The sequence below is a fragment of the Gymnogyps californianus genome, chromosome 7 (assembly GCF_018139145.2).
Source record: "Gymnogyps californianus isolate 813 chromosome 7, ASM1813914v2, whole genome shotgun sequence".
Taxonomy (NCBI): Eukaryota; Metazoa; Chordata; class Aves; order Accipitriformes; family Cathartidae; genus Gymnogyps; species Gymnogyps californianus.
In genome coordinates, this window is record NC_059477.1 from 25,820,994 (window position 1) to 25,836,523 (window position 15,530).

Sequence of the window (15,530 nt, forward strand, 5' to 3'; positions counted from 1 at the left end):
AACTCCTGTGTTGTCCGGGTGTCCAAATTCCTACATGATGGACACATTTGAAATGCATAGAACAGACTGCACATCGCACTTCCCATCTTTATGAAAATCTAGGATTTCTTTCCCTGAATGAGTGCTCCTCCAAGTCTAATCAAAATAGATTTTCCTAGCCAAAAATTTTTTTTCTTGTACCGTGCAAACACTTTCTTGCACAGCTGGAGTTCGAGCTATACAGCATTTCCAGGTCAGCGCTGAATCACCCAACGCGCAGCTATAAACAGACAAGATTTTATTTTACATAGTTTCTGTCAGTTTCCCTTCTTTCTCTTTTTCTTCTTCAGGCCAACTGGTTCTCCACATCTTTGTGGTTTTATTTTTGGTTTCTGTAACTTCCTGTAGCCAGCATCATAATTTTCTCAGCAACAGTTATTTCAACTGCTCGCAATCTCATCCCCTCCTCCCCCTTCCCTGGCAGAAACGGATCAGACAATTGCAATTTTAGCTGCTAGCTACCAGAAAACTCTTAGAAAGTACGGCAAGGCTGCCCACCCGCTTCTGTTCCCTCTTCTGCTTTGCAAAGGTCCAGTTAGCCCCTATGGGCAAATACGCAGAGGCACTTCTGTAACGGGGAGGGAAGGGAGGGCTTTGAGGCCTGGCCGCGGGGGACCCTGACGCTCCCCGTGGTGGTGAGGGCCGTGGCCCTGCGCCGGGCGCCTGCTGCCAGCCACTCTCCAACACAAGCACTGCTGCGGCAGGGAGGGACCCTACGGTGACACCAGGCCCCCTTGGCCACCTCCCGGCAGGGGAGCAACCCCTGGCCCCTGCCCTGTGGGGACGGCCACCCACCCCACAGCCCCTGGCCCGGTGCTCCCCTGCCTCGGGGATGGCGTCGTGGCCCTCATGCCAGGCATGGCTGGCATGCGGCCCCGCAGCCAGAGGGGGACGAGGATCACAGGGTAACGTTTAGAAATGTGTTATTTGATCCATTTTTAGGTATTTTACTTCAGGGTCTGCTATTATTAATTTTGGTTTTTAGTCTCTTCACTTTTTGCCTTTCCTTCACTTTTAGCACTTACGCTTTCCCTTTCTTTCCCGACTGAACTTCTAAAAACTTTTTTTTTTAGTTTTAACTTTAATTACCATACGATAATTACGTCTGCTTTTCTATTTTTTCTTCATTTTTCCCCGGGTTTTCCTCATTTTTCTTCCTCCTGCCTTTTTTTCCTTCACTTTTCCTCCTTTTTTTCCCCCTCTCCTCATTTTCCCTTCATTTCCCCCATGTTTTCCTCATCTTTACTCTCATTTTTTCACTCGCGACTCCCCTTCCCTTTCCTGTGTTTCACTCCCCGCAGCTGTAACCTCGCTCCCGCCGGGGCAGCCGGGCCCGGCCCTTCCCCGCCGCCTCGACCCCTCACACCCGGCCGCCGCCCAGGCCCGGCCCCGCCCCACACCTCGCGGCAAACCCGGGGCCGCTCTTCTCCTGGCAACAAGTGACGCTCCCCCGGGCGGGCCAATCCGGCCGGCCGCTCGCGGTCCCGGCCAGCCGGCGGCGGGCGCGACGCTCCGGCAGAGCGAGCCCGGCAGCGCGCCCGCTCCGCGCAGCCTGCGCGCCGCGGGAGGATGGCGCGGGCGGCGGGGCTCTGTCTGGCCGCCTGCGGCCTCGCCTGGCTCCTCGTCGGCTGCGCGGCCCGCCGGGACCCCTCAGGTAAGGCGGGCGCCCACCTTGCGAGGGGGGAGGCGCTGCGCGGGTGCGCTGCGGCGCGAGGGGCGCGGAAGGCCCTTTTCCGCCCTGGCGGGCGCCTGAGGGAGGAAGGCGTCGCGGTGACGGGCCTTCCGCCCCGGCGGTTCCCGGCGCCTCCGGGCGTTGCGCTGGGTGGCAAAGTCCAGCTGCGTGGAGGCAACGTGGGAAACTTACAAGGAGGAGCGAAAAAGGGAGGAAAAAACCCCCCAAACCTCCTTCCCGGACCGTGCGCTTCGTCTGGGGCGTCGCGAAACCAGCCGCTGCCCCGCCGCCCCCGGGTGCCACGTTCCCGGTGCCCGCGGTGCCCGGGGCCACCCCTGAGCCGGGGCAGGGCAGGGCCGGGCCGGCGGCGCGGAGCGGTGGGAGGGAGGCGGGCCTGTGGCCTGTTACCTCGAGAGGAGAAGTAACCCGGACTCGGGCAGGTCCCCTGCAGGGCGTCAAGCCGTCATTTTTATTCGCTGCTTTATGCGCAGAGAGAGAGGAAGGAGGCTTACCCAGCCTTTCAGAAAGCAGGTGGCAAAGTTTCACGTTGAGCAAATTCTTGCAAGCCAAAGCTGCTAGCTTGGTGAGAGCTGCTGGGAAACAAGTTGAGCTCTTTGCTAAATAGTTGCACCTCACATACTTTTATAGCCTTTGACAGTAACAGGCTCAGTTTTGTAGCTAAAGATGTCAGGTAAAACTTAATGGCAAGAGTGTTAAACTGGAGTAATTGAGCACCGGTATTAATAAATTGCTGTGCAGAGGCATTTGGTGAGACAGTGTCAGCAGTTTTTCTCAGGAAATTTTAAAAAGGGGTTTTCTTTATGATGTTAGAATGAGGGTTGTGTGGGAAGAAGTGAAAGGAGAATGAGGAAAGGGAAGATCTGAGAAAAGGCAGAGAACATGTTACAAGAAATTGAAAACAAGGAGAAAGTCTGGAGAAGAGAATAAAAAGCAAAAAGCAGATATAGTGTTGAAAAACCACAGGGTAAAAAGGTGCCACAAAAGCAGGATTGGTTGTTAAAATTTTTTGTTTAGTTAATAGGATGAAAGAGATGGTTGAAATGTGCTATTTAGAAAAAGTCACTCCAGTAGGTGGCTGACTTACAGATTCTTCTTCACAACTTGACCAGCTCAGTACTATTTAGATACTATTTGGCACTTACACAGTGGAAAATTCACGAGTATACTGGGAAGTAGTGGTAAAATTCACTGCATAACATCACTGAATATTTTCCTTGCTGTTCAGCCAAACCTATTATTAAGTCATATTAAAAAAACGCAGTAGGAATGTGATTGACAGTGCATTACTATTAAATACAAAACACTACTCAGCAGATTCCTTATTTAAACAGCAGAGTAATAGCCTTGTGGGTCTGGGACAGCCAAGGTCCATTTCAGCCTGGTTAGTGAAAGTTTTATACTGTGGGGTCATCTTTATTGTGGCATAGAAATAATTTTAGGGCATTTTTTTCTTGGTTAGCTTAAACCTACTGCCACTTGTCATAGAGATAGTCTTGTACTGGCAGAGGTGTCAGCTTGTATCAGTAGGGTGATCCATATCTTTTTAAAATATGCTTTCTCAACTTTTTTTTTTTCTTTTTAGTGACAAGCTACGTCACAGCTGAAAATGAAACTAGGGTTCCTGTGTCATTTTGAAAATTATACTCCTAATCTTTGTGTGGCATCGTTAGTGGGATATTCATTCTAGAACTCTCTCCCAAAAGCAGTGCCAGTTATTTTAGTAATACTGTAGTTGCACCCACAAACTGCTTCACGTATGAGCCTATCATGCTATGTATCATATATGATACGCAGTTTAAAAAAAAGTGCTTACTAAGTGAAGGTTATTATTAATTATATTTTATGGTACCTGCTGTGTGTTACTGCATTTGCAGATAGGCGTGAAGACAAGATTCTTTACCCAGTAGGCCTGCAAATTAATCAGGGGTTGATCCAATCAGTATGTGTTAAAATTAAAGGAAGAATTCTCATTGATAGGATTGGACTTAGAAAACAGCCTCATTTTATCTCCCCTGATTTTGTAATAACTGTGAAAGAGATCTTTTTTTTCCCCCCAGAAGAATACTCACTGAAGAGCAGGAAAATTTACTTAACATGGCTTATACGGAAGAGTATAATGTACAAACAGCAGTTGCTGTACGTTTCTGGTAGCATGTCTCAGAATGTGATTACACTTTTAAAAATGAACTTCCTGTGAAAGTGATACTGAATCATATCCATATGTGGATATTTGTTTGTTGTTATACAGGCAATGATGCTTTTACCATTCGCCATGACACACTGAACAAGTGCATACAAGTTAAAAACTCACGGATAGTGATAGATGACTGCAAGGAGACAAGTGAAGCTTTATGGAAATGGGTATCCCAGAATCGCCTCTTTCATTTGGGGTCCAAGCAGTGCCTGGGACTTGATATATTCACCAAATCACTGTCTCGCCTGAAAATGGTTGATTGTAACTCAGAACTAATGCTGTGGTGGCGATGTGCTGATGCTTCCATCCTTGGTGCATCTCAGTACAAAGTGACTGTCAAGAATAGCTATGTAACTGCAAGTATAAATGCAACAGACCAGTGGAGAAGCAACAGTTCCTCCGATGATATATGTCGGTATCCTTACCATGGTAAGTTTGCACAGGGGTTTGGAGGATTTATTTTTTTTTTGTTAAGGGATTTTTGCTGTATGTCTATACCAATAAATTCTTAAAATTAATCATATGAAAAGACTGATCAGTAAAGCAATAGAATGTTTTGCTGTAGAGAGATATTGATATTTGCGTATGAAACTTTAACCATTTTTAATAAAAAATAAATATGCGCAACTGCAGAAGTTGTGTTATCAAGTGGCTTTCTTGGCATGTTTAAATCCCTCCCCCATATTTTAGTGAGAGCCTATCTAATTATGAAATATCAACCACCTTCTGTCAGAACTGATACTGTCCTCTCCACAGTGATGGGAATTTTGCTGTTAGCAGGATTTAAGGATATTTTCTTTGCTGGTGGGCTGTACAATCAAATTCAGTGCATGCTGCTAGCCCATAGCCTGTTGGACTGTCAGGAACCATCCATTTGCTTTGGTCTGGTAGTCTGTCCACTTGCCATGGAAGCCAGTCTCATCTGAAATCTCATGCTTGCTGGAAGAAGTGGTGAAAACTTGCTTTACCATATTTAAGAGCAGAATTTTCTTTGTATTTTAATTGTTCAAAGTGGCCAGTCTGAAGAGCCCAGTAGGCTCCAGTTTGAAATGTTTTCCCTCTCCTGTATGTGTTGATTCCTAGAGCCTTGTTCTGTAGTACTCTGTGCAAAGCACCTGGATTTCAACAGGACAATGTATTTATCCCTAACTTACCAGGAAGAGGGAAACAAGTTTCTGCTGTCTTATGTCCCACTCAGAAGAAAAAGTACAGAAAAATATTTTCCTCTTATTTCTTTCAGTTTTGGCATTGCTGTATATTATCTGTAACAACAAGATATGGTGTTTTAAGACCACAAGTGTGATTTGCATGCTTTTAAGTTAACTATGTCTGTACAAGCAGTAACATTGATTTGCTGTCCTTTCCTCCCCTAGACAACTTGTATCTACTTCTTTAATTATTTTTTTTTTCCTGCAGAGGTTTATACCAAAGATGGGAACTCGTATGGAAGACCCTGTGAGTTCCCCTTTCTGTATAATAAGACATGGCATCATGACTGCATTCAGGATGAAATGCATACGGGTGGGAAATGGTGCGCCACATCTGAAGATTACACTCGTGATGGAAAATGGGGAATCTGCTTACAACCAGGCACGTTGGGTTTCTAAATAGATGTCCTAAAAGCGTTCTGTCACTTCACGTATGTACGGCTCCACCTTGGACTAGCACGTTGCTGTTAAGCTGGGTAAAAGCAGGTCCCTTTTCTATTGCAGCATTGACAGGACAATCAGCACACACTTACTCTGCAGTATATGTGATTACCAATATAAAAATCGATAGACCTTCAGTATTATAATTTTTCTTTTGAAACTTTCATGATGTTTCAGTATAGTTGTAGTTACAAGTACTTTCTGCTTCCTTTAAACAGAGGATGGTTGTCATGATATCTGGGAACGTGATCCGGGGTCTGAAAGTTGCTACCAGTTTAATACACAGTCTGCTCTTTCTTGGAAGGAAGCTTATATTTCATGTCAAAGGCAAGGGGGAGATTTACTTAGCATCCAAGATGCATCTGAATTAAGTTACATACAAGGTAGGTGTGATTATTCACATACGAATATCAGGAAATCTTGACCACTTAACACAAAGTGAAGATAACATTTTAGTTTCCGTCTTAAAATTCTGGATTAAAACTTGATTGGAATTAAAATGCGTTGATGCTTTCATTTGTGTAGCAAAAATAAGCTGCTAATCTCACTTTAGAGGTTTTGGGGTTTTTTTTAAATTTATCTGTGTGATTTCATTGTAGTGGTTAGCTGTTGTTCATATTTATAATGAGGAATGTCCCCAAAATCTCAAATACGGGCCAGAGTGGCAGTTGGTGTTTTAGCAGCATGTTACCCACTTGTTATGAAATCCACTTCACTGATGTTCAGGCTTGGCCTGGATGAATTATCAGTGTGCCTTTGGGAATATAAAACCAAAGGACAAACATCTGAAGGTATTGGGACGGAAGACTTATGTGGGTGAATTCCTCCTCAGTTCAAGAAAGTTTGCATGTCTGATTATAGTAGCAATTTTTCTTTCCTCAAATGCATGCCCTTTAAGATCACATTTTTAATTTAAAGGAGACCAATAAAGGATGAGCATTTTATACTAATTGTTTTCTTAAAAAAAAAATAAAAAAAATCTCCAGCTAAGGATGACGTCGCTGAGATCTTTTGGATTGGCTTAAATCAACTGGACGTTTCTGGAGGTTGGCAGTGGTCGGATCACAAACCTTTGAATTTTCTCAACTGGCATCCAGGTAATGATGTTTCTGGTGGTGTTAACAATATTCACAACACTAACTAGTATTTTGCTTTGCCCTTTTTTTTTTTTTTTTAACCCTTCTCTATTGGACTTCATCAAAACAGTCATTGTTGTTCCATTTCTGTTAAAAGTTTGGAAGCATCTTTTCCTCCTAGCCAGTGAATCTTTCTGCACTCGTTTTATATTTATGGATGACTAGGTTAATAAATCTCTAAAAAGGTAAAACTTAAATAGTATCTTTGAGGTCCATTTTCATAAAGAATCTACAGCTTCCCTAGCTGCTAAATTTCTCTTCCCACTGACACAATGGCATTGACTTCCCTCAAGTATTACAATTCTTGATGTATGTGCAAGGACTGACATTACTTAGAAGCCTAACTTGTATTTTTAAACTTCAAGGTTCCTTAAATTTGTTTCGAGGTGAGGATGAAAGAAGTATAAAACCTTTGAAAAACCTTTTTTAATTACTCTCAAGTTCCTAGTAGAATTGGTGAGAGTCTTGTTTATTTGGAATTTTCAGCGTGTATTTGTAATATTCTCACAAACATGCCATGGATGTGTATATATGAGAATCCTGGAGGAATAATAATCAGGAATACTGAAGCTAATATTGTTCTGTCATTCAAGCTGAATTTGACCTTTTTAAAGTGGAATTCTCTTTTTCCTCAGTTTCTAGAATAGTGCTGCAACATGAATTCTGTGAAAAGATAAGAAGTGGTTTCTGTTACTTCTTTGAAAGCTTTACTAAGAAATTTCTGTGAGATTTTCCAAATGTGGTCTGTCTTTTGGAAATGTTAAGGACTTTGCTGTTGCTTGTACTACTGGCTGCACCTTCTTCTGGAACTGTGATGATGCTGTAGGACTGTAGTACAGAGCTGGAGACTAGACTATCCCGAGTTACAGTGGCATAATTTAGGGGCAGACATCCTAATGTCTACCCCCTTGTGAAAAATACTTACTGGTATCTAACAGGAATTTTGCTAGCTGCAAGTTGTGCCCATTACTTCTTGTCCTTTCACTGTACACCTCTGAAAAGAGCCTGGCCCTGTCTCCGTTGTACTCTCCCGTGAAGAACTAAGATCCAACCTGATCCTTTTCTGTGTAAGACTGTACGAACCCAGTGCAGGAGGAGCTGGGGTGCTCTGTGTAGGACACAGCTTGGATTTGCATTGGGGCTCAAAGAAAGAGAAAGCCAAAAAGTACCATTGGAAAGGGGCTCCAGGGGAAGCTGGAGACTGCAAAAAGGAGTTCTCCTCTGTAGTATTTTTAATTTGGGGCCTTGTCTCAGGTTTCTGTTAAGGTAAGGGTTATGGTTAGCGTTAAGAGAAAGAGTGGAGAGCTGTCTTTGGAGTGGGGCTGGAAAGGGGCTGCCAAAGGAAACTGAGGGCTGCAAAAAGGGTTCTCCCCTGAGATATTTCTAGTCTGGGAAACTGTGCAGCCAAGGGTTTGTTGTATTGTAAATAGAACATTCCTCCTGGTTCTATGATTAAACATTGGAAAAGAAGTCCAGATTCCTTGATTCTGAAACTTTCTCTCTTTATAAAAAACTTTCTGTGGGACCTATGGTAGGACAGGTACCTTCATTCAAAGCAAGTTATGTTCTTCAAATAGAAGGTGCTGTACTATGCAAAGTATATTATTCTTGTATTGAAAAGCAATAGAAAAAAGAAGAGTCACTACCATACTGTTTGATAACTTGTGCTCTTCTATTTTTATTTGTTCCTGTCTATAGATATGCAGAGTTTGTCCCTGCTGGATGGGACTAGCTGTGTGGTGATGAATACTGCCTCAGGTCAGTGGCAGAGTTACCACTGTGGGACTCCACTTCCGTATATTTGCAAGAAGTCACTCAGTGAAGTTTCAAGCCTCCCAGGTAGGACAGCTTGCATTTTTGGTTTTGTATGTTAATATGAGTGTAATGTTCACTTATAGAGTCTTTTTTTTTTTTTTTTTTTTTTTATTTCCCCCTCCCCAAGCCTTCTTAGGCATCTCTGCCAAAACACTTTCACAACAGCTTTGGGTTTTTTAGCAGAGCAGAAGCAAACTCCGTATCTTCGGTGTCAAGGTGATGCATCGTAAACAGCTTTCATTTTTTTGCAGCTTTTTCATTCACACATAAATCATTTCCCAGCACAGTCTTGCCCTTTTCATCATGTTTTCCTCCGTGGCTTGTGCCTTCTTTCACGTGCTGCTGAAAGTCTGGAACTGGCAGTTGCACCTTGAACATTTCCATCTCTGCTTTAAGCCCATTTCTCTCACTCTTGGTGTGTATTGACATAAAATGGGACCTACCTGGGGCTTGGATCAAATTCTGTTGAATTCAAATAGAAGTAGTTAAATGACCTTACTATCCTTTGACACCAGGCCCAGCAATGGAAATCAGAGTGCAAGAGTTGGTAGCTTGCCCAGTCTGTAATCTTTACTGAATCTGTAACAGCTCTTACAAGATACTTATTCTCTCCTCCCTACACACACACACATACAGTCCTTTAGCTTTTACAGTGTCCCGCTGTGACATATAACTGCTTCCATGCTTTTGGCCATTTACCTACACCTGAATGTCCAACCCTTCCCATATCCGTGGCCTGTTCTTCCATGTGTGCTTTGGCCTTACCCAGTTTGCAGGGCTCATGCTTGTGGGGCTCTAATGGGAAAACTTTTACTGGAAGATGATTGTCCTTGGATGAGGGGGTGGACAATGGGATAAGAGGGATGAAGCAGTGTTGTGGAGGTGGAAGGTGTCATGGAATGTCTCTGGCTAAGGCTAAGGAGAGGTGTGTGCCTTTGAGGGAAAAAAAATAGTAAGCAGTTTAAATTTAACTAAACTAGTTCAAATTTTTAAATGATCCCTTGAAAACTAGTTGTCAATTAACCATCCTTATCTGTACTCTGGCTCCTCATTGGGGTATGTGGAGTTGTTACCAGTGTTTATACAGTGTTTTATTAATTAAAAAACAAAATTCTCATGATTGGAGTATTTTATAGTGTGTTTTGAACCAGAAAGGCTATTAGTATATACCTTTTTCAGCATGCATTAAAACCAGTTTGAATTCTTGAATATCTTATTTTTCAGAAGAAAAAAATATTTAAAACTAAGCATTTGTTTCATTGCGAACTGTTCAAAATTGGTCTTATATGTGGTACTGCATATAGATAATAATGCCCTATAAAAGTGCAAACCCCTGCTAGAACAAAACAAGCAACTTTTTTTGAAGCTGCTGTCCTGCAATGAAGTAACTTGATTTGCCTTTAATTGCTTTTGAAATCTTGCTTACAATTACTTCTGAACCTTTCACTTACACTAAGACCAGCTTAATGTAATGCATTCCAGCTTTTTACTTTCACTCCCACTAACTTCTTTCTCCTTCTGCCTACTTCATGGCCCCAAAATATTACGAATCCCCACGATGCTGCTCAGTCAAGTCTATTTGCTTGACTAAACTGTGACCCTTTCTTAAAACATTAGCCCTGAAGAGAAGTGAACACATTCTGATCACTGCATTCTAGCTGTTTTCAAGGTGCTGCCGGATTTAAAACACGAAGAAAATGCCAGCCTGTTGCACTAGCCAATGTAAAACAAAAGCTTCTAATTCCGTTTCTCTTCACTATTAGAGTTTTGGAGACACTTGGATACTCGCTGTGATTTGGGCTGGCTTCCCCACAATGGTTTTTGCTACATGGTGATAAACAACCAGGCACCTTGGAGTACGGCAGATGAGTTGTGCAAAGCAAATAAGAGTAATCTTATCAGCATACACTCATTAGCAGATGTGGAACTGGTTGTTACAAAGCTTCATAATGGTGAGTTGGGATACTTGTAAAGGTCAAGCACCAAGTGCTGCGCGCCATAAATTACAAACCGCTTTCCATGTTCTAGCATATGATTGTCATAACTTCTAGCTTTTAAATGAAGGTGCTAATGTTGAGCTTGTACCCAGGCTAGTGCTGAGTGTTGCTGTTCAGGTCCAGGCCCTGGTTTTGGTTTGATCTATTTTATTTATTTATTTTTTTTACTGGGCTAACCTAGTTGCCTAATACCTTGTGTTTAATTTTCTCATTCAAAGGGAATCATAGATAGTTGGGTCAATATCTTGACTACTGGGTCACTGAACTAATAAATGTTATCTGTACTCTTTGGTCTTATGTTTTTGTCTGCACTCTAAAAACTAAAGTTGGTTGAGCTTTTTTTGCTTGTGTGTTCATTACTTCTGTGGGGGTTTTTTTTCTGTTTGTTACCATCTCTGTGAAACTTACTTATATTCATGAATATAAGTTAAGAAACAAGATAACGTAAGTACATTGTACTTGTCTCAAATCCCCTTTCTCACTGTAAGAAGAAAAATTGTGGCATTTATGCTGTGCAATATTGTGATAAAAACCTAATTGTGCTGGTTTCACATTCCTTTCCGATCAGTTTGAATATTATTTTGAAACTACAATGTTGTCCTAATTTTAAATTACAGATGCTAAAGAAGAAATGTGGATGGGTCTCAGGAACGAAGATGTACCAACCTTGTTCAAATGGTCAGATCTCTCAGCTGTGATTTTTACATATTGGGATCAGAATGAACCAAAAGTTCCTTTTAACAGCACTCCTAACTGTGTGTCATATTCAGGCGAGGTAGGAATACAGTGTTAGGGTTTTTAGGTTTTTTCCATCATAGTAGAGGCAACATTGATGTGTGTGAAAGTGAAGGAAGGTGGTAAAGCAGATAACTGATTTTATTTCTGGAATAATCTTTAAAATACAGATAATAATTTTTCTACAAGCAACTTTCTTAAAATTATTTAGCCAACACTTGGTAGCTGTGTACTGCAAAGAATGGAAGAAATTGCTCACAGCTCTAAGACTGCCACTGCTGTTGGCCAGCGAGTTGTCCTTGTCACTCTGCGTTTTGGGTTACCGTATTCTTGTGTGTCTGTGGCAGAGAGCTAGGAAGGAGGTTGGCCGAACTATTGAAAGGAAAAGCTAGGTTCAGTCATCTCCAGGACTAATTTGGGCCACCCTAGCTGAGGATGGGTAGTGAGATACCTTGGTAAGAGAAGAGGAGAGGACAGACACTGGGGGGATAGGGTACAGAAGAAGCAAGGGGTGGGTGGGGGAAGGAGGTCACAAAGATGAGGGAAGCAGGCTGTATCCCATCTCCCACATTCAGCAGAAAACTGGGGCAAACGTCTGCCTGCTGTGCTGTCAGGCTGGCAGTGGAGCTTATGTGCCCAGCTCCTCTGAGCTGCCTCCTCCCTGCCTCCACAGTAAGCTGAGCACACCCCCTGCACCCCTTCCCTCCCTGATCCGAGAGAGTTGGCACCATCCTGGCCTTTTCTTCCCTTTTCAGATGTGATCCAGAATCCTCCTATCTCCACATTTGTCAGCTTTCTCTCTCCCTTCCAAACGTGCATCCATGCATACAATCCAGGGCATCCCACCCCCAATATTTTTGCTAGAGGCATTTTGGCTTTACCCCTTATGAAAACTCAGCCTCTGTGCTATGGAATTTGAAAGATTTTTAGAGTTTTAAATACTTTTTTCCTTTCCTTCTCACAGTTGGGACAGTGGAGAGTCAAATCCTGTGAAGAAAAATTGAAATATGTGTGCAAGAAAAAAGGAGAGATTCTGAATGAAACAAAATCAGATAAAAGTTGTTCATTGGAAGAGGTAATAGGAAGTCTGTATTTCTTTCACTTGGTTCAGAAACCTGCATAAAATCACTTATTTCCTCTACTTCCCATTTCCTTCTTGCCTATACAATAAAATATATGGAACATTTTAGCTGAAAAAGGACATTTATATAGTATGAGCCAAATTTCAGGTTCCTAAGCAAGCTCTGGATGTATTACCACTCTGTTTATTGATGAGAGTATTATGAGCTTGGACCCAGGAGATGTTGTGGTTTATTTATTTGTTTGAAAAAAAATTTTGATTTTACTAGATATGTTATTGCTAACGCCATTTGTTCTGTGGTTTTTGCTTTAAGTATGTTTTAAAATTTAGGATAAGCACTTTGCAACATAAAGATATGCAGGGATCGATAACTGAGATTAGGTTTCTGTTACAGTTCGCTTGGCTCTTTTTTTTCTTTGACTTGAATAAAGGTGGGGGGGGTTGTTGTTTTGGTTTTTTTGTTGGTGTTGTTTTTGGTTTGTTTGGGTTTTTTTTACAGTATAACATATTACAGCATATATAAGGCTTGAAAAGAAGTCTTTTCTGTTTTGGATGATCTTGGGATGGTATTACTAGCTACTTCAGAGTTCTTTGGTTCAGTTTTGTGTGGCATATTGCCTGCAACAGGAAACATGTTTACCCCTTATCTATCTTTCTGCACAGCCTTGGGGTATTTTTGCTCTGTCTCTTCAGAGACTACCAGCATGTAGAGTTACAGCTTTCTGTGCTGTTCAGACACCAGTGGCATTGGTAGGCTAGCGAAGAGGTAACACATTAATGTTCCTTGAAATTTCAGTGTAAATATAGGGGAAAAGATTTGAATAATAGGCAAATTTTGTAAGTTCACGCATTTTCAGTATAAAATATTTTTTTCAGGAGTAAAGAAACACTAGTAATGCCCTCTTATTATTCCTCTGTTTGAATTCTGGCGTTGGTGGAACAGCATGAAAACTTCTATTGTTTTGAAAAGGACTAGGTTGTTGCCCTTGTGTTTCTCTCTCTAAATGCTGCACATAGCAGTCAGAAGACTCCGCACAGTCAGGCTAAAACAGTGGTGTATTTTATTCCTGTGGTTGCGTTATTTCTTAGAACTGTGAATCTGAGAGTTGATGATACTGGACCTTGTATGTGATGCACTGCATTTCTTTCTTGTATATGCTGTGCCAGCTTGTGGGCACCAACCAATGTTAGCAATGATTTATTTTCTCCTGTAGATAATGCCTAAATTAGATAGTTATGTATAAACGTGTTTTTCGTTCTCTGACCAGGGATGGGAGAGACATGGAAACTACTGTTACAAGATTTATAAAACGGAAGTTTCATTTGGAGCACAGTGCAATCTTACAGTGATGAACAGGTAAAGCACATCTCTGTAATTTATGGGCATGTTTTACAGTACGATCCTGGAGATATAGTCAGAGATTAAAACCTCTCTATGCTAATTAGTAGTTTATAAAGAAAAAACTAGAGATAGAATTGCTTTTGCAGAGAACTGGCAAAGCGTGTTTTCCATGGTGTGACAATGGTAAACCTACAGTGTAAAACCTTCTTGGAAGTATGTGAATTCCCAGCCTGCTGACCCCATGTTGAATACGGGACTGCCTGGACAACCACTTGAACTAACTCATGTAGTAATATGCCTGGTTTTCAAATTGTCTCAATAGTTTCAGATATCTTTCAAATACTGACTCAAATTAATCTGTGAATTTTCAGATTTGAGCAAGAATTTATAAACAGCCTAATTAGAAAACACACAAAAGTTGAAGAAAAATACTTCTGGACTGGTTTGCAGGATATTAGCCAGTTGGGAATATATTCCTGGGGTACAGTGGATGGGGAAAAAACTGAAGCTGTGACATACACTAACTGGAATTCCTTGCAACCAGGTAAACTTAACAGTTAAAAAAATACATAGAAATACTATCATTTTACATTGAGCAAGCATTGGAGTACTAAGTTACAGAAATCCAAGCATGAAATAAAATAGTCATTCAGAAATCTATGCATTTTTTGGTAAACCAGCCAATAGTTTTACATATGTCTTTGGTGGCTTAAATCTTAGAGTTTTCAGGAGGATGCGTGGCCATGCCCAGTGGAAAGTCTCTTGGAAAGTGGGAAACTAAGGACTGTAAAACCACTAAAGCATTTTCTGTCTGCAAAAAATATATTGGGCTGCCCAAGGAGCCAGAAGTGCTTCCAAAGCCAACTGATCCCTGTCCTCCTGGGTGGCACAATGGATCTGGCCTTGCCTGCTACAAGGTAAAATGTTATTCGTATTAGATGTTAATTGTTCATTACTGTCTTGCAGCAAGTGTGTGATTAGTCATTTTGTGGCTTAGAGCTGCTCTGAAGGGTATTTCAAAGATGTTTTACACTGGGAGGAGGAATTCATGTTGATTCAGGTTGACTGCCTCCAGATGTTCTCATGCATCATCCTCTGCCGATTCCTGAAAGATACAGCGTGCCTCTCCCTGCTCTTTCGGTGGCCAGCTCTGCACATCAGAGCTGAGTGGGGCGACAGCATTCGCCCCGTGCTGCCATCTCGGGAGCCTGGTGCTGACAGAGGGTGCCGTGTCTGTACCCTAGCCTGCCTGCCATCATCTGGCATGCAGAGACACCTGAATAGGGAAGGAGAGCGCTTTGTGTTGCCTTCCCTTGTCCTTTTCCTTTGTATACTCTAAGAGTGTAGATAGGAGAGGTGGGATTTTCTCTGGTTTGAATGTGGATGTCAAACTTTATCAAAAAAGTGCAGCATCAATTGTATTTTACTGGTTTTGAAGTAAATAGTGGAAGTAAGCAGCCATGCTGTTAGCTGGAATGCCTTAAACAAGTTTGTATTTAGAAATGCAGGTTTTTCCCCTCCTATTAACAATCAAATCAAGTTAAAACTGAGACTGTTTATTGGATTGTTTATTCATTATTTCTGGACTCAGTGTCTGCAATGAACTGTGTCTTGTAAACAGCTCATGTAGCAAAGTGGGGAAATCCAGCTTGAATAACAAGGCTGTGGGCAAGGATCCCGAAGGGATGGGTCTAGCTGATGTACAGCATAGCTGTCCCATAGCTGATGGGATGTGACAACTGCCCCTGGCAATTTCTCCAAAACTCTTGTTGACCAAGGGCAGCATGTCTGTGCAGAGAGATCCAGCGGATGGGAATTGGCTTGGACTGCAGCCCAGGGGATCAAGTGG

General features: G+C 42.1%; 1 protein-coding gene across 2 annotated transcripts in view; it reads left to right on the forward strand.

Annotated features, from left to right (window-relative positions):
• Positions 1-1,608: 1,608 nt before the first annotated feature.
• The window catches only part of LY75 (lymphocyte antigen 75), a 46,501-nt gene continuing 32,579 nt past the window's right edge, over positions 1,609-15,530 (forward strand). The window contains exons 1-12 of one of the 2 annotated variants that reach the window (XM_050899573.1): positions 1,609-1,693; positions 3,981-4,355; positions 5,343-5,516; positions 5,794-5,958; positions 6,562-6,672; positions 8,410-8,550; positions 10,290-10,478; positions 11,141-11,298; positions 12,223-12,333; positions 13,608-13,696; positions 14,053-14,225; positions 14,402-14,598. In XM_050899573.1, the coding sequence (XP_050755530.1) occupies positions 1,609-1,693; positions 3,981-4,355; positions 5,343-5,516; positions 5,794-5,958; positions 6,562-6,672; positions 8,410-8,550; positions 10,290-10,478; positions 11,141-11,298; positions 12,223-12,333; positions 13,608-13,696; positions 14,053-14,225; positions 14,402-14,598 (1,968 nt within the window). Of the gene's footprint in view, positions 1,694-3,980; positions 4,356-5,342; positions 5,517-5,793; positions 5,959-6,561; positions 6,673-8,409; positions 8,551-10,289; positions 10,479-11,140; positions 11,299-12,222; positions 12,334-13,607; positions 13,697-14,052; positions 14,226-14,401; positions 14,599-15,530 lie in introns of those variants that run through there. The other variant, XM_050899574.1, reaches the window with a different exon arrangement.